The sequence below is a fragment of the Cyanistes caeruleus genome, chromosome 17, assembly GCF_971803275.1.
Source record: "Cyanistes caeruleus chromosome 17, bCyaCae1.hap1.1, whole genome shotgun sequence".
Lineage (NCBI taxonomy): Eukaryota > Metazoa > Chordata > Aves > Passeriformes > Paridae > Cyanistes > Cyanistes caeruleus.
In genome coordinates, this window is record NC_141717.1 from 5,539,367 (window position 1) to 5,560,803 (window position 21,437).

Genomic DNA, 21,437 nt, shown 5'->3' on the forward strand with positions numbered 1-21,437 from the left:
CAGTGGAGGAGCTCAGGAAGAACAGTTCTCCTGGGGTGTGATCTCCAGTGGAGGAGCTCCCTCTACAGCTGTTTGCAGCTGTCACTGCAGTGATGCTCAGGACAGCCAGGTCCAGCTGCACCAAGCCCTCCCTGTGTGAGCTGCAGGGTGCCTCAGGGTGCCTCCAGCAGCTTTGGGGAGTGCCTGTGGGCAGGGGGATGGATGACTGAAGGAAAGACCTGCCACCTTTCAGCAAAATAAATCTGACAGCAGTAAGTGCTGTCACTGGGGTGTTTGCATGCATTCCAGTAGAAGCTTAAACAATGAACAGCTGAATTTGAATCAGAAAGACAAAACTGGGAATGTTGCGATTTCCATTGGCTGAGAAAGCACCCATTTCTTTCTTCTTTTGTTTTCATTAAATATTGCATTATTCTTGAGTTCTGAAAAATAATAATTTACACTTTTTCACTACACACTGTATTGAATAGATGTCTTATGTGTCTGATCACTGAAAGAAATAGACCTGGGCTTCTCAGCAACTGAGGTAGAACTCCTTTTTGTCAGAAAAGTTTTTGCCTTGGAACTAATAAAATAAAAATTAATTTTGACACATATAAGAAGGAGATACAGCTGCCAAATCTGCTGGCTACAGCTGTTGCCATACCTGGAAGGTACCATTCATAAAAACAGAAAGACAGACAACTCAAAAGTCTTGTTATTGCAAGTCCTAAAAAGTTTGTTCCATCTATGGATGTTGCTTGACAGTCATAAAATTCTTTTATATGATGGGTGTTTTTGTTTGGCTTTTTGGTGGGGTTTTTTTTGCATAATTAAATGTTTCACTGTATAATACTAGTCAAGTGGGAACCGTGGCAATAAAAGGTTTATGATGCCAAAGGATTTTCACAGCACTGATGCAGTCAGTTCCAAAAGGCTGTGAAAATAGAGACTCCTCCACACTGCAATTTAGTTCAGCCTCTCTGTATGCTACAGGCATTACATAGAACATTAGCTTATAAATATTTGAGAAGGCCAGGTTGGATGGAGAAATATGTTGGCCTCATCAGCAGAGCCAGATGTGCTGTCCAGAAGCACAAGGCATTAGCAAATGCTCTTCAGCTATTGTCACAGCCATTCCTTTCAGCACCTAGGGAGCATTGCACTGAGAGGATCCCAGCCTTCCAAGTGTTTGCTTTGTCCTTGGCAAAAATGAAAATGGTAAAATTATGAGCCAAAAGCTCTTCAGGGAGCTGCCTCCCGTCCCTACAACCCCAATCAAGGTGTCTTTCAGCTGTCTTTGAAATGAGGCAAAAAAGCAGATTACCACCAGCACTAAAGTGCTACGTTTTAATACTTCACTGCTCATCAGCTCTGCTCTGCTCCAAATGAAATATTAAACCCAATAGCTTAAGTCATTGTGTGAGCAGGACCAGGCTGGAGAGATGCTGTACTGAATAAATGCATTTTAACATGCAAGAGTGATGGGAGGTAACTTGGGAGCATAAATACATTTGATTGTGACAGCTTGGCTGATAAGCAGTAACTCATTAACTGATGAAAACTCGCCTTCCTAAAGTCTCATATCCCTTTCTCCCTGGCAGTTTTACAAGTACTAACTGTAGTGCCTTGTCCTCAGTGTTGATGGAGCCTGAATGGTTCCTGTAAGATCACAAGGATGGGTTTCCTTTGCCAGTGGGTTGAGAAACACGGTCACAACAGAACAAGAGGTTTGAATCTGTCGATGCCACTTCAGTTACAGTGGGGTATGGCATTGCCTCCCTCTTCCTTTCCCTCTAATACCTGCAGATTCTAAACCAACTGCTGCTCATCTGCCTGGGGACCACAGTCCAGGGCTGAGGGAATTATCCCCACATACTGCTCATCCCACATGTCAGTCTAGCGGGTCAGCGCTGCACCACAGCTAAGAACACTTTTTTTTTTCAGGAGATGCTCTACCCTAGTCATTTGGCTTGGGAGAATTACAGCTGAGTCTGAAGAGTCTGTGCAGAGATACATCCATAGCTCTGGGGTGGATAATGCTGCCACAGTTACTAGGGAAGGAAGACTGACTCTCACAAATGTGAGAGGTTAGATTTGGTCTCTCCTGCTTTGACAGCTGTTGTGTAGTATCAAAATTCAGCAATGTTGGGGTGTTGCTCGGCTCATACTGGGAACACAACTTCTTGACTTTCTTAAAAAAAATATAATTATAGAGAGAAGGCAAAAGTTAAGAACTATAATAAAATGTAGCACGCTGTTTCCTCCAGAATTTCTCTTAGATTGTCTGCACCAATCCTGAAGTCAGGTTCAGTTGTTCAATTCTTAGAAAGTCTGTGGAAATAAGCCATGATATAAAGCTAGTTTTATTATTACGATTATTATTATTGTTGTTTGCATCCTCAGATATTCAATTTGATTAGCTCTAGCTAATAATTTCAACATTTCTGCCACAGATGTATTAAAAAACTGTGCTGGTTAATCTAAATCAAAACATAACCATCATTGGGACAGCTATATCTCCTAAGAACAACAGCATAAAAACCTTCAAGAACACTTTGTGTTTATTTTGTTTTAAAAAGATGATGGTTAACAGCACATTTTCCAACACCTGATATTTTAAGTCCAGATGGCCAGCAGCCAGGAGCTGGGATTCAGCAGCTCCTAGATGAGAATCTCTCATCCTGTGTTTAAAATACAGGAGCAAGGCTGTAGTGAGCATGACAGTCTCCCCTGCTATACACACACCATACAAAAATTAGTAGAGAATCACAGAATAGTTTAGGCTGGAGAAGACCTTTAAGATCATGAAGTCACACTGCCTTTCATAAAGCCATGGTGCCTGAAATGAGCGGGCTCCTCTGAAACAGAGCCCAGTTCTCAGCACAGCCATGAGATGTCAGCACAGACCACAGCATCTGTGCAAAGCTGTCCGAAGGGAAAGGTCTCAGCTGAGCACATTCACACTGATTTTAGTGCCAGTACAAAGTGGGGTGTGACCCCCCAGGACAAAGCTGAGCATCCCAGATTGGGTGTTATGGGGATGTGGCTGCTGAAAACACTGGCAAAAAGGGAGGAGGAAGTTTGAGAGCTTCATTAGGGTTAGAGATGATGTGTAAAGCAAGTCAAACAGCACTACAGTGCTTTAGAAACAGGATAAAGATGTAATTTTTGCAACTTAACTAGAATATAATTTAGTAATTAAAGACTGTAACCTAAACCAGGGATAGGCAAAACTCTGGGTAGAACCTGACCTTCAAAGTAGTTTCACCTGACTAAGTTCCTGTGAGCTATCACTGCTGTGCTAACAGCTCTGTCCACTTACAAGCACAGGGGAATCTCTCTTGAGCATGGTTGTATCAGGTCTGGGGACAGCTTGACTCTACCCAAAGCCAGAGAATTTATTCTAACCTTTTTCATCCTCAGATGGGGCAATCAAGTCTGTTAATAGGGAAATGACAAGAGGCATGGGGACGTGTGTTTTTTATTGATGTCTCTTGGCTAACTAGGCACTGCTTCATTGCAAGGAATTTACGAAAGGAACCAAAGAACATCTTTATTTATGAAGCAGGCTCAGATTTCTTCAGATTTTGTTTTTCCACTTTAAATAGTTGAGAGCATTGAATTTCATTTGCAAAAGGCTGCAAACAATTGCTGATAAAATTGTTTGGTCTCCAACCTGGAACACTTCTCCATTTGTAAGGAGGAAACTGTGAACCACCTCTGTCTGCACAGTCAATCAAGCTGTATTGGTTTTGGTGGCAGGGGGGTTTCTGTGAGAGCTGCAGAAGCTCCCCCATGTCCAGCAGAGCCAAGGCCAGCGGCTCCAGGATGGATCCAGCCTTGGCCAAGGACGAGCCCAGCAGGGCCAGGGCCTCTGGGATGGTTCAGGGTTGGGAAGAGCAGCTGTGCAAGGACAAATCACAGCCTGAGAGAGGAGTGAGAGCTGTGAGAGGAGCAGCTCTGCAGAGCCCAGGGCAGAGAGGGCCAGGAGGGGCTCTGGGGGCCGGAGCTGAGATTCCCTTGCTGTGCCATGGAGGTGCTGCAGGATGGGGAGATCCCCTGGAGCTGTGGAGACCCCAGGCTGGAGCAGGTGGATGCCCACAGGAGGCTGAGACCCTGTGGGAAGCCTGTGCTGGAGCAGGCTCCTGGCAGGACCCACAGAGATAGGAGCCCACGCTGGAACAGGGCTGCTGGAAGGGTTTGTGACCCAGCAGGGCACCCAGGCCAGAGCAGGCTGTCCTGGAGGGCTGGAGCTCTGCAGGAGCCAGCCCGGGCACAGCACAAACACTGAGTCCTTGTGGTTTCATGTCTGCAGTGCATTCACAGCACTAAACACCTCTAAACACCTTGTACATCTCCACATCTTTCACACTCAAGGGTTCTTCTGACATCCCCTACCCTTCTCTGCCACCCCTCAAGGAAGAGCTTCCAGGAGCACCTGGTGCTGGGCAGGAGCTGTGGGCACTCTGCCCCTCGGACTGTGCTGCCCTGCTCTCCACATCTGTTTCTCTTCACTTTCCATGTGGTAAATTACCAATGAGTTTGCAATTCACCAGAAAGTAATGGGAGCAGTCTCTGTCCTCATCTCAGTAAAACATTTTGGGGAAAACACAGCAAAGAACATGGTATTAAATAAGCATTAATTTCAGTAAGAGGAAGAAGCTGATAAGGTCATTTGTTTCAAATTACATAAAGTCCTTTCTAGGATGGCTCCTCTTCCCAGTATAATTTTTCAAAACGTTCAATGCTAATTTGACTATTCCAAACCATCTTTTTTTCTTTGTACTCAGAAGGAATTTCAGAGAAATTCAGGGGTTATACAAACATTCAGGAGCAGAAGATACTCTTTATTACCATTGTGCCAGCTATTGCAGGAAGCCAGAATGAGAAATTTAGGAGAGCCATGGAAATGAGAATTGCTCTAATTCAATAACAGATTCATTGGCTTTCTAATTAGATTTGATCTATTGAGTATTTTATATTGTAGCTGTGTAAATATCTTTTAAATACCTACCACATCTGACACAGGAACTTCAAAAGCATCATAAAAACAGTAGAATAAATTTGCAGGAAAAGTTAAAGAAAAATAAATATCTTAGTTCTTTCATGTCTTGGTAAATAATTCCCACTCTGAGATGTCATTTTATTTAATTTTACAACACTCAAGACCACTTGAAAATAACATCTGTAACAAATATTCAAAAAATAACCCAGATGATATTTTACTGTTACAGCTTACAGTAATGTCTGAGTAACATCATACAAATCATATTATAAATAGTTTCACCAGCACCGAAACAGAGAATTACATTTTGCATAATTCACTTAAGCACATGGAATTTCGTCTACAAAGGATTTTTTCTTACACTTCTTATAGAGCTGATTTGATATGCTTTAACTTATAAAATGACTCAATTACATGGTCCCAACATAAGGCAACATGGAAAATACCTGAAAACCAATGTGGGAGCAACTAAGAATTAACAAATTTTACTGAATAGTCACAGAATTTCTACTGCTCAGTCCATTCAGGATTTTGAGCCTTATTTAATTCTGATAACAAGCAAGATCTGACAAGTAAGGTCTTAGCCCAGGATTCAGAAACTCTGGTTTCATGTGACCTTGGACAAGTCTCCTGGCTCAGCTCTCCATTCACAACATGGCATTAAAATGCTCCCTGCTATCTCCAAAGACTCTCAGCTCTCAGGAGCTCCCTGCCCTTTTTTCATGAAAGAATTGGTACTTTGGGACTAAGATTAGAGCTGAGCTCGTAAGAGTGAATGTGCAATCTTTAACACAGGACGCACTGATAAAATTGTTCTGCTGTTCAACAGAGGTAGGTGAACGATGCCCTTTGTGTTGCTGGAGAATGTACAAGGGACTTGCCCAGTGACAGAGAGTGCCTGACAGCTCCTGAGTCAGTGTCCTGAGCTGCAGTGTGCTGAGGGCCTCCAGAAATGCATGGTCTAGCAGAAATGGAGAGGAGCTGCTAGCACGTTCAAGTCTCTACTCAGCACAGCAGTCAGGGGGAAATTTCTTCAGTAACTTCAGTGGGCATTGAAGTAAATGTCCTCTTAAATGCTACTACCCAGAGGAAAAACTAGAATGTTTGGCACCCAAAATGAAATTCATGTGCCCAGCATGTTCAGTTTACTCAGCAGTTTCAGCACAAAATAAACATTCTAGAGCAAAGCGTGTACACAAATGTCATGAAAAAGAAGCATCAATCATCAAAACTGCAGAGTAAAAACCGGAAAATATACCAGATACATCTTCTGCATTGCAGAGTTGAAAAAGCAGCTAGTAATAAGCTGAAGGAGAGAAGTATGTAGCCTGATCACTGAGAGATTTGGGCTATCTCCAGCAGTTAGTAAAAACATCTGGAAAACAGCTGTATCTTTCTCCTGCAGTGCACTCACCACTGCTCTCGAGAGCCTCAGCATCACAGCCACTACCACCTGCTGGATTGCAGGATCCTGCAAAGGTTTGGGCTGGGAAGGATGTGAAATATCATCTAGTCCTAGACACCAGGCCCCATCCAAAGCTCCTCTCCAGCTCTCCTGGAGCCCCTTTAGGTGCTGGGAAGGGCTTTAAGGTCTCCCCAGAGCCTTCTCTTCTGCAGGATGAACAGCCCCAGCTCTCTCAGTCCATCTCCAGAGCAGAGGTGCTGAGTCCTCTGAGAATCTTCATGGCCTCCTCTGGACTCACTGCAGCAGGTCCATGTCCTTCATAGAACTCTCAGGAGAACCCAAATTCTGGCCTGCAAGGTACACTGAAGCACTTTGTGGAGACAGCAGAAAAGAGAAAAGAAAGCAAGAGATCTGCCTTGCTCTAAGCAATGAATGGAGATATCTGATGAGCTGCCAGCTGAAATCATTCTGGAAATACAAGCACTGCAATGCACTTTCTTCTAAGGACACAACTAATTGACAATGCCTGGAATGTTTTACTGATTTACCAGATTCTTTGTGTTTTGTAGCCACCTATGAGGAAAAAGGCTTACAACAGCTGACAAAATACTCAGTCTTGCCACTCTTATTACCCCTGGTGGCCAGATGGACCAAGCAACCCGAATTATCAGGCTCTGCAGGGTTCTGCCGTTGCAAAGGCACCTGTGGCTCATAAAGCCTGTTCACGCTGCCGCTTCAGCCCCACGACTCTTGCTGCCAGGAGGAACACAGCCCCAGTGAGCACTTCTGCCACAAAGGAGATCCAGACTAGTGCCAGGGACCAGCCAAACCTGATATCGATTTCCAGCAGGAGATCCTTGCTCCTCAGGAGGCAAACAGCTTCTTGGAAGGCAGCAGCTGAATATGCAATATAGACACTGATCCCTGTGAGGGTAACAAGAGCTGAAAAGAGAAACACGTTCAGCTACTTAGCAGATACTAAGAATTAATACTGAAGAAATTAAAAACAGTCAACTGGATATGTCTTAGGGCCTCTTTGCCACTCCTTCCTGTTCTAGCCCAGCCAGATTTACAGATTACCTTTGAAATCTAGCTGAGGTTGGCTTCTTGTGGAATGAGGGTGAGAAGGAAGTCGAGGCAGGTTGTGTGTCCATTGAGGATAAAGTGTTCCCACTGTTAAAGACTGAATCACAGTGTCTGGCAGCAAACCTCCCACAATAAAAACCGAGTCCTCTAGTTTACAGGTATCCACTGCATGTGCACCTGTTTTCAGTGCTGTATTATAATGTATCCTGATTCCTCACTGCTGAGCACCATGTACAGTTGTCTCCCTCTGTGCAAGAAAACCCAGAGACCCAGATTTCTGCATTTCAGGTCACTGAATTGAGGCTGTTTTCTGAGTACTGTCACTTTTGAGTGTTTAATGTAAATGTGTTGGTCTTTACCATCACCTCCACCAAGTGTTCTTCCCAACACCTGACTCAATGACATCTTGGGGGCAGATGAAAAATAAATGAATAAGGGCACTCAAACAAGGAGACAGATGTTTTCAGAATGAAAGGACCGTTCAGAAGGTGGCAAATGTGTGGAATGGCACATCTGGAACAGGTACATCCTGAGCCTGGCACGCCTGTCAGTCAAAGGACAGGTACTAGCCAAAGTCACTGCTTCCCTGGATCAGCAGCAGGAAAGATCCAGTAACAATCAGTAACAATTTTATCCCTGATAAAAGGACTTCAACCCAAAGGTAAATACTGAAACACTTTTAGGACAAGATAGTGTCTTATCTGATACTGAAGGAGAAAATTTTAGTATGGCTTTCTGTTAAATTACAGTAAGTCTTGATGAGGCTGCTTTTTTGCCAGAAGTATATGTTGGATTAGAGGAAACCGAGACAGAAGAATATTGGGTTATCCATCAGTCCAAATTCATACTCATATTCCTGATTTTAATCATCCTATGATGCTTTTACCTTATTCTAGCCCTCTGCAAGGAGGGGAAAAAAATCACTTTATACCTTTTGTCAGCAGAAATGGAAGACTGATTTACTGACATTTTCAACCAGGTGCATTGAATTCTGTGGTTCCCCTTTCTAAAAAATGGGGAAACATATAGGATGTCCTGACATGTGGAACATATCAGCTCTGAGGGTTTAAAAAACCCCACATTTCTGGAACAGCATCTCTAAATATCTCTTTCTGCTGAGACAGAACTATCTAATACTCAACTTTGTGAATTTGAGAGTCCTACAAAACTGTTCTGTGCATCCAGCCAGGGCAGGATGGGGGGCTGCTCTCAACCAAAGGCCACCCTGTTCATGTTCTCCTGGGAAACTGCTCAGCACTTCTCAGCTTTTCATCTTTCCCTGACTACTTGGAGCAGTTTTCCACCAGCCTTTTTAGTGAATACAGCTTTCTGCTGCTCTGAGGAATTGGAATTTGCTCTATTTTTAGGAGACAATCATAATAGTGGATGGTTGGTCTGTGTTAGAGCATTTCAGACTAAAAAGCTCAGTCAAGGCTTTGAGACAGCAGCATTTGCTTCCAGCAATCTCCTAGCATTTTCTTCTCAAAAATAGGACTGTATGAACAGTTGATGAGAGCCAATTCTGAGGATCCCCTTTTCTACAGGGAAAAATTTCTGGTTTAAGTTACATTGTGAAACAGCACTGAAAATCTGTTTGGAACAGAAGATGCAGATTTAAACACAGCTTTCCTACTTTGACAGAATGTTTTTAGGTTTTTTCAGTTCATAAATTATTTTCTAAATCATGGTGGGTTTGGATACAGCAAAAAAAGAAAAAATAAAAACACATGTAAAAGCATTTTACTAGCTTCAAATTGAAATCTTGCACTCCAATTAAAATAACTTTTGGGGGGGTATCCTTTTGTGACCCACAGTTTGGATCAAAGCAAGCAGTGAGGCTAACCCAGGAATGCCTAACAAAACCCTTTTCAGAAACTTAATTCAAATGCCTTTTTAAAAACATCAGTTTTCTTAATAGTTGCAAAATCTGTGCAACCCTATAATTTAGTAATTCCACGGTCACTTTTCCATCACCCCATTACCCTGTCTGTAAAGAATTTGTGCACCGTGCAGAGAAGTGATTAAATCTTTTGTGCTAATGAGCACAGCAAACACAGATTGTTCAAAGGGTGACTCATTCCCCAAGGAGGGATATTTGCCTTTCCTAAGTAGCTCTGTTCCTCAGTCAGGACCCAGATACCAGGTGAACACCAGCATTACTCTGAAAGCAAATTCCTGCTTGGCTTTTATTCCCTGAGAAACAAAGTGATGTTTCCCAGCTACAAGCTCTTGTTATCTAAAACAGTTAGGCCAGGAGTTTGATTCAGTACCTCCAAAAAGGAAAAGCAGTCCTGTCATTAGGAGCAGAAGGTAGGCCCTGGCAAGAATACTGATGAATCCAGTCATTCCTCCAAAAATCATCAGTATCAGGCTGAGGGGCATCAGGATGACAAATGTTCCATGCATGTCTGAGGAAAAATGAAGAATGTTAATATTGTAATATTTTATTGTGGTTAATTATGTACCAATTATTATTAAGTGCAGAGCCTCTGATCAGGATCAAAGCTTCATTCTGTGCTGCACAAACAAGAAATTGGACAGCCCTTGGGTTTTCAGTGTAAATCAGCAGGACAGACATATGGTATGGAAGAAAAGGTAACAAGCAGAACAAACTCTCACAGGATCACAGCCTGTGTTTCAAACAGAGACCACAGACATTGAGGATATGTCTACAGATTTCTATGAGCAATAAAACTGTTCTCAGCTCCTGAGCCAGCTGGGTATCAGTGATGCACTGCAGACCAGGCAGGCACTGACAACCTTAAGGGAAAGGAGCCCCATTATGTGAATCACACTGTTCTGTTTGGGAGGGGAGATCCAGCCATGCTTTGGTTAAAGGTTTCTCTTCTGTCACGTGTCCTCTGCTGCACTGATGTAGCAAATTGTTGACCTTTTCCTTTGTTGCAGCTGACCATCAACTAGCGGTAAATTTTCCCATCCAGCTCTGCTTCTCTCTGTCACTGTTTTCTACAGCAGCTTCACTAAGTACATTAACCTATCCTGCTTGCTTCCTCCCATGCTAAATGTTTTACATTAGTCTTTCTTGATCCCTATAACATTTTAATAGCTGTGTAAACAGAGGGTTGCTATGTATTTTTTCATATCACCCTGCTTTTTCCATCATAAACCATTATTGTGCCATTGTTCCCTCTGATGCAGTCTATCCACAACATTCAACCCAACCTTTTTTTAGAATAATAGCAAAAAAAAAACCTAATTCCAGAATCAATTTGTTTCATACCAAAGTACAGAGTAACTGAGAAAAGAAAATGTAAAATCCATATTCTGAAGAGGTCTGAGCTTCATTGTCTCATTTAATTTCACAGAGGAACAATACACTGTTATCTTAGGAAAAGTTCACAGTTGGTGTGTGATCAAATGATCCATTTTTTCAAGTCACTGTAACTCCCCATAGAGTTGGAGGTACTGCATCTGCCACTGGCTAAGGATCCAGCTCATCCTCTACACTAGCATTATAAAGACCAGACACAATTGTGTACAAATCTCTGTGCAGTTCAGAGGCCTGGAAGGTTAGGAAGGGTCTGCATGGCACCAAGGCAGACACTGTTGATATCTCTACTTGAGTAGAATGTGGTTCCCAGATATAATCATTTCTTTTGTGTAGCACAGAACATGCTCCCAGGAAAAAAAAAAATAATATATATATTGTAGCAAGTGAGAAAGTTTTGAAAGATGACCCTTTTTTGTTTTTTCTGCTTATTTACACTGGTATTATATTTTCATATTCAATCCCACATATGCTCACATCAGGACCAGCTGATGCTCAGAAATCATGAATTCAGCACTCTGCACTGAAGAGAGCACTTTCCCTCTTTGATTCTAAAGGCAAGGACACTCCCTTGGGTCTCCCTTCAGCAAAACTGCTGCTGTTCCTGGCCAAGAAACACAGACCTAAAGCAGTTCCAGTGCTAATAGCCTGATCAATCTTCAGCTCACTGGGAACAAACCAGCGTGTCAAAAACTGCCTGCAAATCTTAGCAGAATTCCAAGATGAGAAATAGCCATGGAACTTAGTTTGGGAGTTTTATGTGGTTAGAAGTGGTTGTTGTGGGTGTGATGAAACTCATCATAGATGATGTGACAGAACAGAGATTGGGCACACAATTAATTTCTCATATTCTAGAGGCAGCGTGGTCTTCAGCCACATTTGAGATTGCTGAGGGTTATTTGGTCTCATTTTGATTATTCCCCACCATTCTGACAGCCATGTGTCCTCTTAGATTTGGTCTTGAAGGTGAAAAAGCCTTGGGAGGATTCAATTAACATTTGAAAAGTATGAATGTAAGAATGGTGCAGCTTCTGTCCTCAGCCCTGGCCTTGCTGAGAGAGAGCAAACATAAACAGGTTCACGGCTGGCTCTCTGCCTTGTGATTTTCCAGGTGTGGATTTCACCAGTCCAAGTCACTGCTCACAAACTCCTCCTCAGGACAGCAGCTCTAACTTGCCATTTCTTTGACTTGGCATGGTGTGATTTCAGCTACTGCAGCCTGAGCCAGGACACGTGTGGGTGAGCAAAACACAGCTCTGAATGGACCCTTGTGAAGGAAAGGGAAAGGAAAACCATAGCAGAGCATCCTTGGGAGTGTCCTAAATTACATTAATGATCTGTGACAGTTGCAATATCAGAATAACTCTGATTTTTATGCCTGCTACTGTGAAAATATAGGGTTTAGGGATAGCTCAGGTAAAACCCACAAACCCCACTGTGACAGAGCCTCACTTTCCCTACACGCAGCTGGGATCACACTTCTCATTAATCACCAGCAGCTTTTTTAAAATCAAATATTTAGTGAATTCTATTTGGTTAAATAGTATTTTTATAATCTCCAGTGTTCTAGTTCAATATCTAATACTCATTTGTACTATGAAATCTGCAACTGCCTGGGAAACTTGTTCTAAAATGCTACCATGGAAACCACTCAGGAATCTGAATTCATGCCATCTGGCATATGATATTATGCCATTATATTCCTTGATTAGAGGAACAGAATTAGTTTATAGAAGAACATGACTTAAAATATCTTTACTGTGTTTCTGTCTTCAATAATCATCTGTAAAAGAAGTTAAAACATTAATTTTGCAGTCAGTGGGTTTTTAGTTTTTTTTGAAATACATATTTATGCATTATGTATTAAACATATAACTGTCTTCATATTGATTAAATTAATCTAGTGTTGGAAGAAAAAAACACCCTAAGCATTTTGCACATGTGCACGTTCTTGTAAAACAGAATTCAGTTTCCCACACCTGTTTCTCAACACCTGAATTCCCTATTAGTCCAGCATGAAAGATGCAATAGTTTAATCCTGGAAATACTGAAACAAACTGATAAACTTTTAAAAAACACTCTCTTTTTTTGAACCAACAAAGAATCACAGTTACTGAAGTTTAACATTAGCTAGCCAAAGCTCTTTTACTAGAGGTCTGGCCAAATATCTGTAAGAATGACATCTGCAGTGTGTGTCCAGATCTGAGAGCTTGGCAGGCATTTCTGAATTCCCACCCAACACAGCTGTTGAGGAGTTGTTTGTGAGAGAAATCTGTGGAATGAAACAGAAACACTGAGCAGTGTCAGAAGCAACCAAGTGCAAGCCCAGCAGTTCTGTTAATCATCTCCTGTTAACATCCTGGAGTTTAATTGCTTCAAACTAACTTTGGATTTGTTTGCACAGCTTATTATAGCAAATGGTGCCTAGAAATCTGTAATATCACCTCATCAGAAATACTCCAAATGGCAGCAGCTCAGAAGAGCTTAATTAAGGGCCTGTTTATCCTACCCAGCAGTAACTAAACATCCAGTTAGAGAGACAAAAACCTCCAGCTGAAACAGAATCCTGGCAGTTGTTAAAACCAATGGGGCTGCTCCAGAAGGACTTGGCAAAGCCAGGAAGAAACAGTGCACAGAGAAAGTCTGACCTGCTTGCTAGGAAAAAAACAAGGAAACAACTTTAAAAACTGAGAAACAACTGAAAAGAACTCGTCTGAGGCTAAATGTGAGTCTTCTGGGTTTGGGCCACAGGGACAGGAAGGCCTGGATTTCCCCCTGTTCAACAGAGAAAATGTGATGGGGGAGGATTGCCCACAGGCTTAGGGGTCTCCAGGATTATCCAGGCTCACAGCCAGGCTGTGTGTTACATGCTTTGGCTTCATGCTGTTCTCAAAAAATCTCTGAACTAAACAGGAAGACAAATTATAGATAGCAGAAATAAAATGATGCTAGACCTGGAGCAGGTGGCACTGACAAAAAACTCCAGTAGCAGGAATGGGTAGGATGATGAATGTGAGCGATGTGCTGTGGTCACATTCTGTTGCTGTGGTACCAATGAATCTGAAAATGAGAACATTGATCAGAACTTGTCACTTGTTAGGCCTCAGCTGCAGCGGTGCTGAAGTTATCTCAGATTTCTGTATGTATTTACTGTAATATCTACTGTAAGTACCAAGGCAGATATCCACTGGCACCTCTCTGAAGGAACAGTGCACTGTTGCTCAGAAACAGGTACACACCTACCACATCAATTAAGCCAGAATTTCTATGTGCATCATTTGGGTCTTGTTTCACTTGCCCTCTGAAATGGCTCTTGCTCCAGCCTCAGCTGTTTCCTTCTGGTTGCTTAAAACCACAAGAAAATTTGCAAAAAACTCTAAATGCCTCAGGAAAAAATGTCATGGTGGCCAAATAATAAAGCATTATTCATAACATTATAATCTGCAACTCAGTAAAAATGAAGTAGGACCAGGAGGAACAGGGTGAAGTGTGAAAGCAGCTGGTACATGACTGTATCAGGGTCCACATGCTGTAAGGAAATCCAGACAACTTTATCTGTACCATTAAACTCATTTTGTTGAGGAAGAAACCAAGGCAGCTGTTACATTAAAACAAGTGAGGTATCAGAGCTGCCTCTGCTGCAAAGATCATTTCCCTGCAGGAAACACAAATTTGTCTGCAGCCTCATGGTTCCAGTTACATTGATGTCTAAAAAAGAAAAAAATTAAAATACTCTGGGGAGAATACTTTAAGCAGTTGTGCATGGGCAGCTGCACGCTCCAGCCTTGATCTTATAACAGGAAAACAATATGAGTGGAAACCACATCCATTAAGTACTTATTTCTGGGTGGGTCAGGAATAGAGGAGAGCACTAAAAAATGGACCTGTAAAAGGAAACCAATCACTGGCCATGTTGTTCAGGTCTCTGACAAAAAAACCAGGACTGCCAGAGGCTAAATCTTACCTTTCAGGTACCTAATGCAGATGGTTTGTGTGGCACACAGACAGTAAGAAAGAACAGCAGCTCCTCTCACATTATTTTCCTAACTCCAGCCCCAGCTCTGCAGTGCTGGTGGGACCCTGCAGCAGCTCAAGTGCAAAGCTGAAATTCAAGAGAAATTGCCTGGTTTTGATTATAAATATTTGAAATATTTTTCATTTTGCAAGGATTACACTGGTGCTGCCTTCACCTAAATCTGTACTGGTATTTACTCATTATTAACAACATAGTCTTCTCTAAATGGAAAATATTTGTATGACAAAAATGTCTACAACTTTTCACCAGTGTAACATGTTGAGGTTTCTTGTTTGGGCTTTTCTTTTCTTTTAAGAAATTCTTTTAGAAAGCTCAAACTCTTGGGGAAAAAGTTTCAGCTGATTGAGCACTGCCATTCCTTCTACTCAGCAGCTTCCCTCTCTCTCTGTGTGATCCTCAGCATCTAGATCTGATTTTACATTTACATACTGATGTTACATTTCTGCTACTGGAAAATGGCGAAGCTGCTCAGAATTTAATGCAGCTGCCTTTGAAGTCAGTGTCACCCTTATTTTGTCATTAGAGAGAGATAGATTCCACTCACCATGAAAAATGTTGCTTTTGCTGCTTGTCTGCCATAACTGGCACAGGAGAACACATGGCAGGGCAAAATAGGTGTCTTTGCTGACAAATTTAAATTCTAAGGAGAATTTTCAGGGGGCTGTCTTGAATCCTAGTAGTCACCAAGAGACTCTAATAACTGTCTAAATTACAGAAAGTGATACTTTCATTTTATTCCTGCTTGGGCCAGAGGAAAGTATACATCTCCAGAATTTTATTAATGCAAGGACTTTCAGAAAAGCTAGTGGTAGGCAATCGAGTGGTATTTTTCTTTAGACAGTGGCTGATTTTTCTTTAGACAGTGGCTAAACATTATTTAAATGTTATAACATTTAAATAACATTTGTTATTTAAACAAATAACCAGGCCATAATGTAATCTGTAATTGGGAAATATCTTATCCATCATGGGTTTGAGGGGGAGTGAGGGTTTACACTGCATGTTCAGCTGGGGGGAGTGGTGAGAGAAGAAATGGAAGGCTAATGTAGAGCAGACAGCGTGTTTGTGTCTGATCCATTAGAGGAGTAGCTCAAGAGTGCTCTTGTGATATGAAAACACGTCATAGTCCCAGGCTTAACAAGCCCTAGGTTGATTGCCTGGGTAATACTGCTGCTAGCACAGACTTTAACTTGTGCACCCAATTATTTTAATTTGCTGGGAGCTCGATTTGAAGTACACAACAAACCCAAAACTAATCTGCTGGGATGAATAGGGGAGATATTGGAAATGTGGAAGAAAGGACCATGAAGGCTTTTCATTCTCTGATGAAGGTTTTGTCTTCTGGCAGTGGGCAGCACTTTTGTTCCCACTTAGGCCCAGCTCTTTGCACTGGCATACAGACTTTCACCAATCTCTTTGGCACTTGTGTCTAGTTAAGATCTGCCAAGAACTGCTCATTCTGGAGAAAGAGGGATGTGACCAATGTGTTACTTAAGTGCCTGCTTTAGGAGACAGTCCTTTAAAGTCTTTTGAGGACTCATCAGAAAGAAACATGTTTGATGTTGTCAGGAAATTCAGTGCAAATCAAACAGTGAGAAACACATGTACAGCTAGATGGAATGAGATTAATCCCATGTGACTCTTCCTCACAGACACCCTCACCAACACACAGAGAGAAAAATGTCATTTTTTTGAAGTAACCAATTAAAGCTGTACAATTAGCTTGTTGGCCACATACGGCAGCAGATGAAGAAAGTGCTGTAACTACACTGCAATCCATGATCACAGAATTTCCCTCTAAAATTCTTGATAAAATGTGTTGTAGATGAAAATGGTTTGTCATGATCTGCCTAAATATGATTCAGTGGCCACAGTCAGAAACATTTCAGAGAGAAGAGTAAGGCTGTTGTAGAAGGTACTGTCACAGGACCTGATGAATCTAGATGTCACTTGGAAATATCTGTATTTCCTAGAAGGAAGAAGTACTGACATGGTACCCTCTATGTTCTGCTGCTGCTGCTGAGGATCTGTATCCTCACCACACTGAAACTGCACTGAAGCTGAACAAAAAAAATTAAAAAGTTAACTCAGTAGAGCATTCCAATCACACCCAGCAGGTTCTTTCAATTAAAGTATCTTTGATTGCTTCTCTCATCGTTTTTAGGCAGACTATGCCTGTTTATAATAAAATATGCAAGTGTCTTTGCAGACCTGAAGTCTTTTTCCAGGAACATAAAAATAGTACTTGATGTAAAAGTGAGAGGAAAAAAAAAATTTCCAAGGCCCTGAAGACTCTGTAAACATAATTATTAATCCAATTTTTATTCATATCCACTATTTTCTTACACTTCATGACTCACAAAAAGCTGTCCTTTGTTTCCAAGCCAACATCACTTTTACAACCAAATGAGCACTGCTTTTTGCTTTTGTTTTGTTATTTAACTGAAGAGCTGCAATCTCTCACCTGAGAAAAACAAAAGATGTGCCTTTGGGAAATACGCACACAACTTTTGAAAAGCAAATGGTTTTGTCCTGAAATGTTGAACTATCACCAAAGTCACAGTGGAGGTGCTGCCACCTAAAACGTGATCAGGCAGGTTCAGTTAATGCTGCCCCTCAAAGGCTCGAGTGATCCAGCAGACAACCACTTCCACTGATGTCAGCTACAGCCCTCTGCTTTGAGGAACATTAAAGACATGGAACTTCCTATTTAAAGCACAGAGAGACATCCTTGGCTGCGAGTCCTGCACCTGCTGATGTGTTTATAGGGCTGCTTCAGGAGCTCAGTGGGATCTGAGCCCTACTGTACCTTCCCAGTACGGCTGGGACACAGCCCCAGCACCTCCCAGGCGTCCTCTGTGTGCTGCCCCTGCAGCTGGACCTCGAGATGCTGCTCCCAGAAACTAGACACCTTAAAGCTCTCTGGAGCCCAAGGAATGGCTGGTTTTGAGGGAAAGAGTTCCTTTTCAAGAAACATGAAATTCATGTATTCTGCAGAGTCAGGGAGAAGAGGTGAATAAATGAAAAAATTGTAAAAATCAAGTCCATACACGAGGGTGTGTGAGGAAAGGATTGTGACGAATATCTGATGCAAAGAAGGTAAATTGCCTTCTAGGAGATGGCTGCAAGCATTTGAAAATGTTCAGTTTAGACTTTTTGAAAACATTCTGGCACTGAAAAATGAATCTAAACAAAACAAGGTAACTATATTAGAAGCTTAATGTTTTTGAACATGATGTTCTTCAAAGACTTTGAACGCTGCTTTTGGTCATTGATTTATTTTTTTAAATTCTCACATACTTAAGTATTTTATCAGTGCTAGGTATCCCACTGAAACACCAGAAAATAGCTGTGTAAAAGATTAGTTTAAATGTGTTCTGAAGCATTTTCAGTGATCAGACTCCTTTGAGGTGATTGTGAACACTTTTGCCTTTTATTTTTAACAATTGTGTACCTTCCTGTGCCATTCCAGTCAGAGAAGTCTTGCTCCTGTGGAGGAAATTAGCTGAACTTTTCATCAAATAGATGGTTATTTTAACTGTAAACACAACTTAAAGACCACCAGCAGGGACAGATACAGTACAGAAGCATAGTCAAAACACTTTCTCAGTGAATTCCCCCTCTGAATCAGAAATGAGTCCTTGCAAGTGGCCAGGGAGGGAGGGAAGGGTGGATGGAAATATAAAATAACATAAATGCCACTTACACAAAAGCTGTCTGTGTGAATCGGTGATGTTCGAGTTCTCATGCCAGAAGGGGTTTATCAAAGGGTAACATTCACTCCTCACTATTAGAAAAAGGGAAAAAACAATGAGGAAAAAATTACACTATGATATCTGTTTGCTATATATATATTTGGTTTTTTTACATCTACATATATTTCATATAATGCTGGCTGCTGCTAAAACATCCATTCCTAGGTAGGGAAGGCAATGAGACGATTTTTGGCATGCAGCATCAGCTGCTCCCATGGGGCCTGACCACTGGAGTCAACAGGGAAACATCTGCTCATTGGAGTGGGCTCAGTGCACAGCAAAGAGACAATTCCTGTAACCTGCTCCTTCTCCCTGCTGCTCTGGAAGCAGCATCCTTTCTTGCCCACGGCAAACATTACTTACTCCTGAATTTCAAGAGTGGAATCAAAGCCAAAAGTTAAATGCCTAGGATATAAATTAACAACATGGGGAAAATCCTATATACTGATACTTAGGATTATCATAATTCTGTATTATGACACATAATAATACATACATTTAAATTAATTGTGTTGTTTTGTAAATAAACTATATAGTGTTTCTATTTCTATTCTTTATATTAATATTTATCTTTTTAAGGGCTTTAACCCAGAACTTTTGCCCCTTAATTTCCTGAGCCAAATGAAAAGACATCTCCTTCCTTCTAAATGGTTAACGTTTATTAGATTATCTTGAATTAAAAGTTAATGTAAAATTAGGTTACAGTAGCAGAAAATTCGCTCTTCCCATGTGTCCTTCGGCAAGTGACACGGGAGTATCGACAAGGCACTGCCCACGGTCCCGGGCACAGCCGGGGAGCGCCTGTCCCTTGAACCTCGCAGAGCCGGAGCTGCCCCCGAGCCGCACGGACACCCGCACGCCCATCCCCGATCCCCGCATCCCAGAGCCGGAGCCTCGCAGATGGACCCCGAACACACCCCAGCAGCTGCATCCCTGCAGCCAGACCCCGCATCCCCGCATCCCCGCATCCCTGCAGCCAGACCCCACATCCCCGCATCCCCGCATCCCGCAGCCAGACCCCGCATCCCCGCATCCCCGCATCCCCGCATCCCTGCAGCCAGACCCCACATCCCCGCATCCCCGCATCCCCGCATCCCCGCATCCCCGCATCCCCGCATCCCCGCATCCCCACATCCCCGCATCCCCGCAGCCGGACCCCGCATCCCCGCATCCGGACCCCGCATCCCCGCATCCCCGCATCCCCACATCCCCACATCCCCGCATCCCCGCATCCCCGCAGCCGGACCCCGCATCCCCGCATCCCCGCATCCCCGCATCCCCGCAGCCGGACCCCGCATCTCCGCATCAGCTCCGCCGGACCCCGCATCCCCACATCCCCACATCCCTGCAGCCGGACCCCACATCCTCACATCCCCCCATCCCCACATCCCCCCATCCCCACATCCCCCCATCCCCACATCCCTGCAGCCGGACCCCGCATCCCCACATCCCCATATCAGCTCCGCATCCCCACATCCCCACATCCCCGCATCCCCACATCCCCACATCCCCTCTCTGCCCCCGGGCCCTCACCGCGGCAGGTCCGCCAGAGCCCCGAGTGCGAGCTGAGCGCGTCCGAGCCGTTCCGGGACGCCTCCAGCTTGGAGGCATCGATGATGTACCAGAAGTCGGTCGCGATGGCCACCACGAGGAAGATGAAGCTCGAAAGTCCCACCAGGGCCACGAAGAGGGAGAGCGCGCCCAAGTTAACCCTCATGGTGCCGCCGCCGCCGCCGCCGCGCCTCGCCCGGCCCCGCTGCGGCGCAGGGAGCGCGTCCCGAGCCCCGAGCCCCGAGCCCCGAGCCCCGAGCCCCGAGCCCCGAGCCCCGAGCCCCGCCCCGGCTGCTCCGCGCCCGCGGGGGGACCGGGGACCCTGCGGGGGGATCGGGGACCCCGCGGGAGGATCGGGGACCCTGCGGGGGGATCGGGGACCCCGCGGGAGGATCGGGGACCCTGCGGGGGGATCGGGGACCCCGCGGGAGGATCGGGGACCCTGCGGGAGGATCGGGAACCCCGCGGGCGCCGCCGGCCCGGCCCGGCCCCGCAGAGTCCCCGCTGTCCCCGGGCCAGCCCCGGGCCAGCCCCGCAGGCGTGTGCGGAGCCCCGGGCGATCGGGCGTGCCAGCGCTGCCTCACGGCCAGGGACGAGCTGGCAAAAACACCGACCGACCCGGGGATCCCGAGCAGCTTGGGGATGGGCTCACCTCGGAGCGGGGAAAGCTCCCGCGTCCCAAACACCGCCGGCGTGGAGGGGAGGAGGAAGCAGAAGCCGAGGTTTGGGGAGCAGACAGGGCTGGTGTTCCTGCAGCCTTTCTGATATATTTACAAGAGATTTCCTCTTGTTCTGCGCCTTCCAGATGCCGACCTCAAAAGGCCAGTTCTAACCACATTTGAGAAGGGCTGTGAGAGAAGCAGTAGCGTGGCATTTACTACCTGGTGCAGTGATGTCTGTACCCTACTCGGGACTGTTTTCCTGTCAGTCACCGATGGAGCAAAAGACACGAGCTCCCTCTTCCAGAAACTATAGTTACAAAGGTGTTCATTTGTGAGCCCTAAAGCCACACTTCACCAAGCCATCTGCTCATCTTCAACAGGCTGATATCTGTTGAGTAACAAAGTGAATTTCAGTAATAGAAGCTTGTTTTCAAGCCTGCAGAGAATTTACTCTGGTGTTTTACTGCGTCTCTTCACCGGCATAAAGATACTGTGCAGGTAGGGTCAACGGGGCATCTTGTTTTCTTCCTTGTAATTCACTTCAGGCCTTCCAGGGAATTGTTAAGTAATTCCTGAGTAATTAAAAAAGTCATTCTCATTTATTTTCTGGCATGGACACTGGGCACAATGTGTGACATCATTACCCATCCATGGCAACAAGCTATC

General features: G+C 44.0%; 1 protein-coding gene across 2 annotated transcripts; it reads right to left on the minus strand.

Annotated features, from left to right (window-relative positions):
• Positions 1 to 5,084: 5,084 nt before the first annotated feature.
• On the minus strand, positions 5,085 to 20,387 carry TMEM114 (transmembrane protein 114). 2 transcript variants are annotated; one of them, XM_086854653.1, is made up of 4 exons: positions 20,092 to 20,387; positions 18,510 to 18,590; positions 9,749 to 9,886; positions 5,085 to 7,334 (listed from the first exon to the last, which is right to left on the minus strand). In XM_086854653.1, exons 1-4 carry the CDS (start codon positions 20,273 to 20,275, stop codon positions 7,102 to 7,104), a joined length of 636 nt encoding a protein of 211 aa, XP_086710779.1. In that variant the 5' UTR covers positions 20,276 to 20,387; the 3' UTR covers positions 5,085 to 7,101. The 2 variants fall into 2 exon arrangements, with proteins under 2 accessions (XP_086710779.1, XP_086710780.1); XM_086854654.1 differs by lacking the exon at positions 9,749 to 9,886 and having other exon boundaries at positions 20,092 to 20,285.
• Between the last annotated feature and the right edge of the window lie 1,050 nt (positions 20,388 to 21,437).

Coding starts and splice junctions, on each gene's coding strand:
- TMEM114 (XM_086854653.1), bottom strand. CDS start 20,275: ATGAGGGTTAACTTGGGCGCGCTCTCCCTCTTCGTGGCCCTGGTGGGA. Junction 18,591..20,091: donor GCTCTGGCGGACCTGCCGCG/GTGAGGGCCCGG, acceptor TTTTTCTAATAG/TGAGGAGTGAATGTTACCCT. Junction 7,335..9,748: donor ACTGCTTTTCCTTTTTGGAG/GTACTGAATCAA, acceptor TTCTCTTTTCAG/CTCTTGTTACCCTCACAGGG.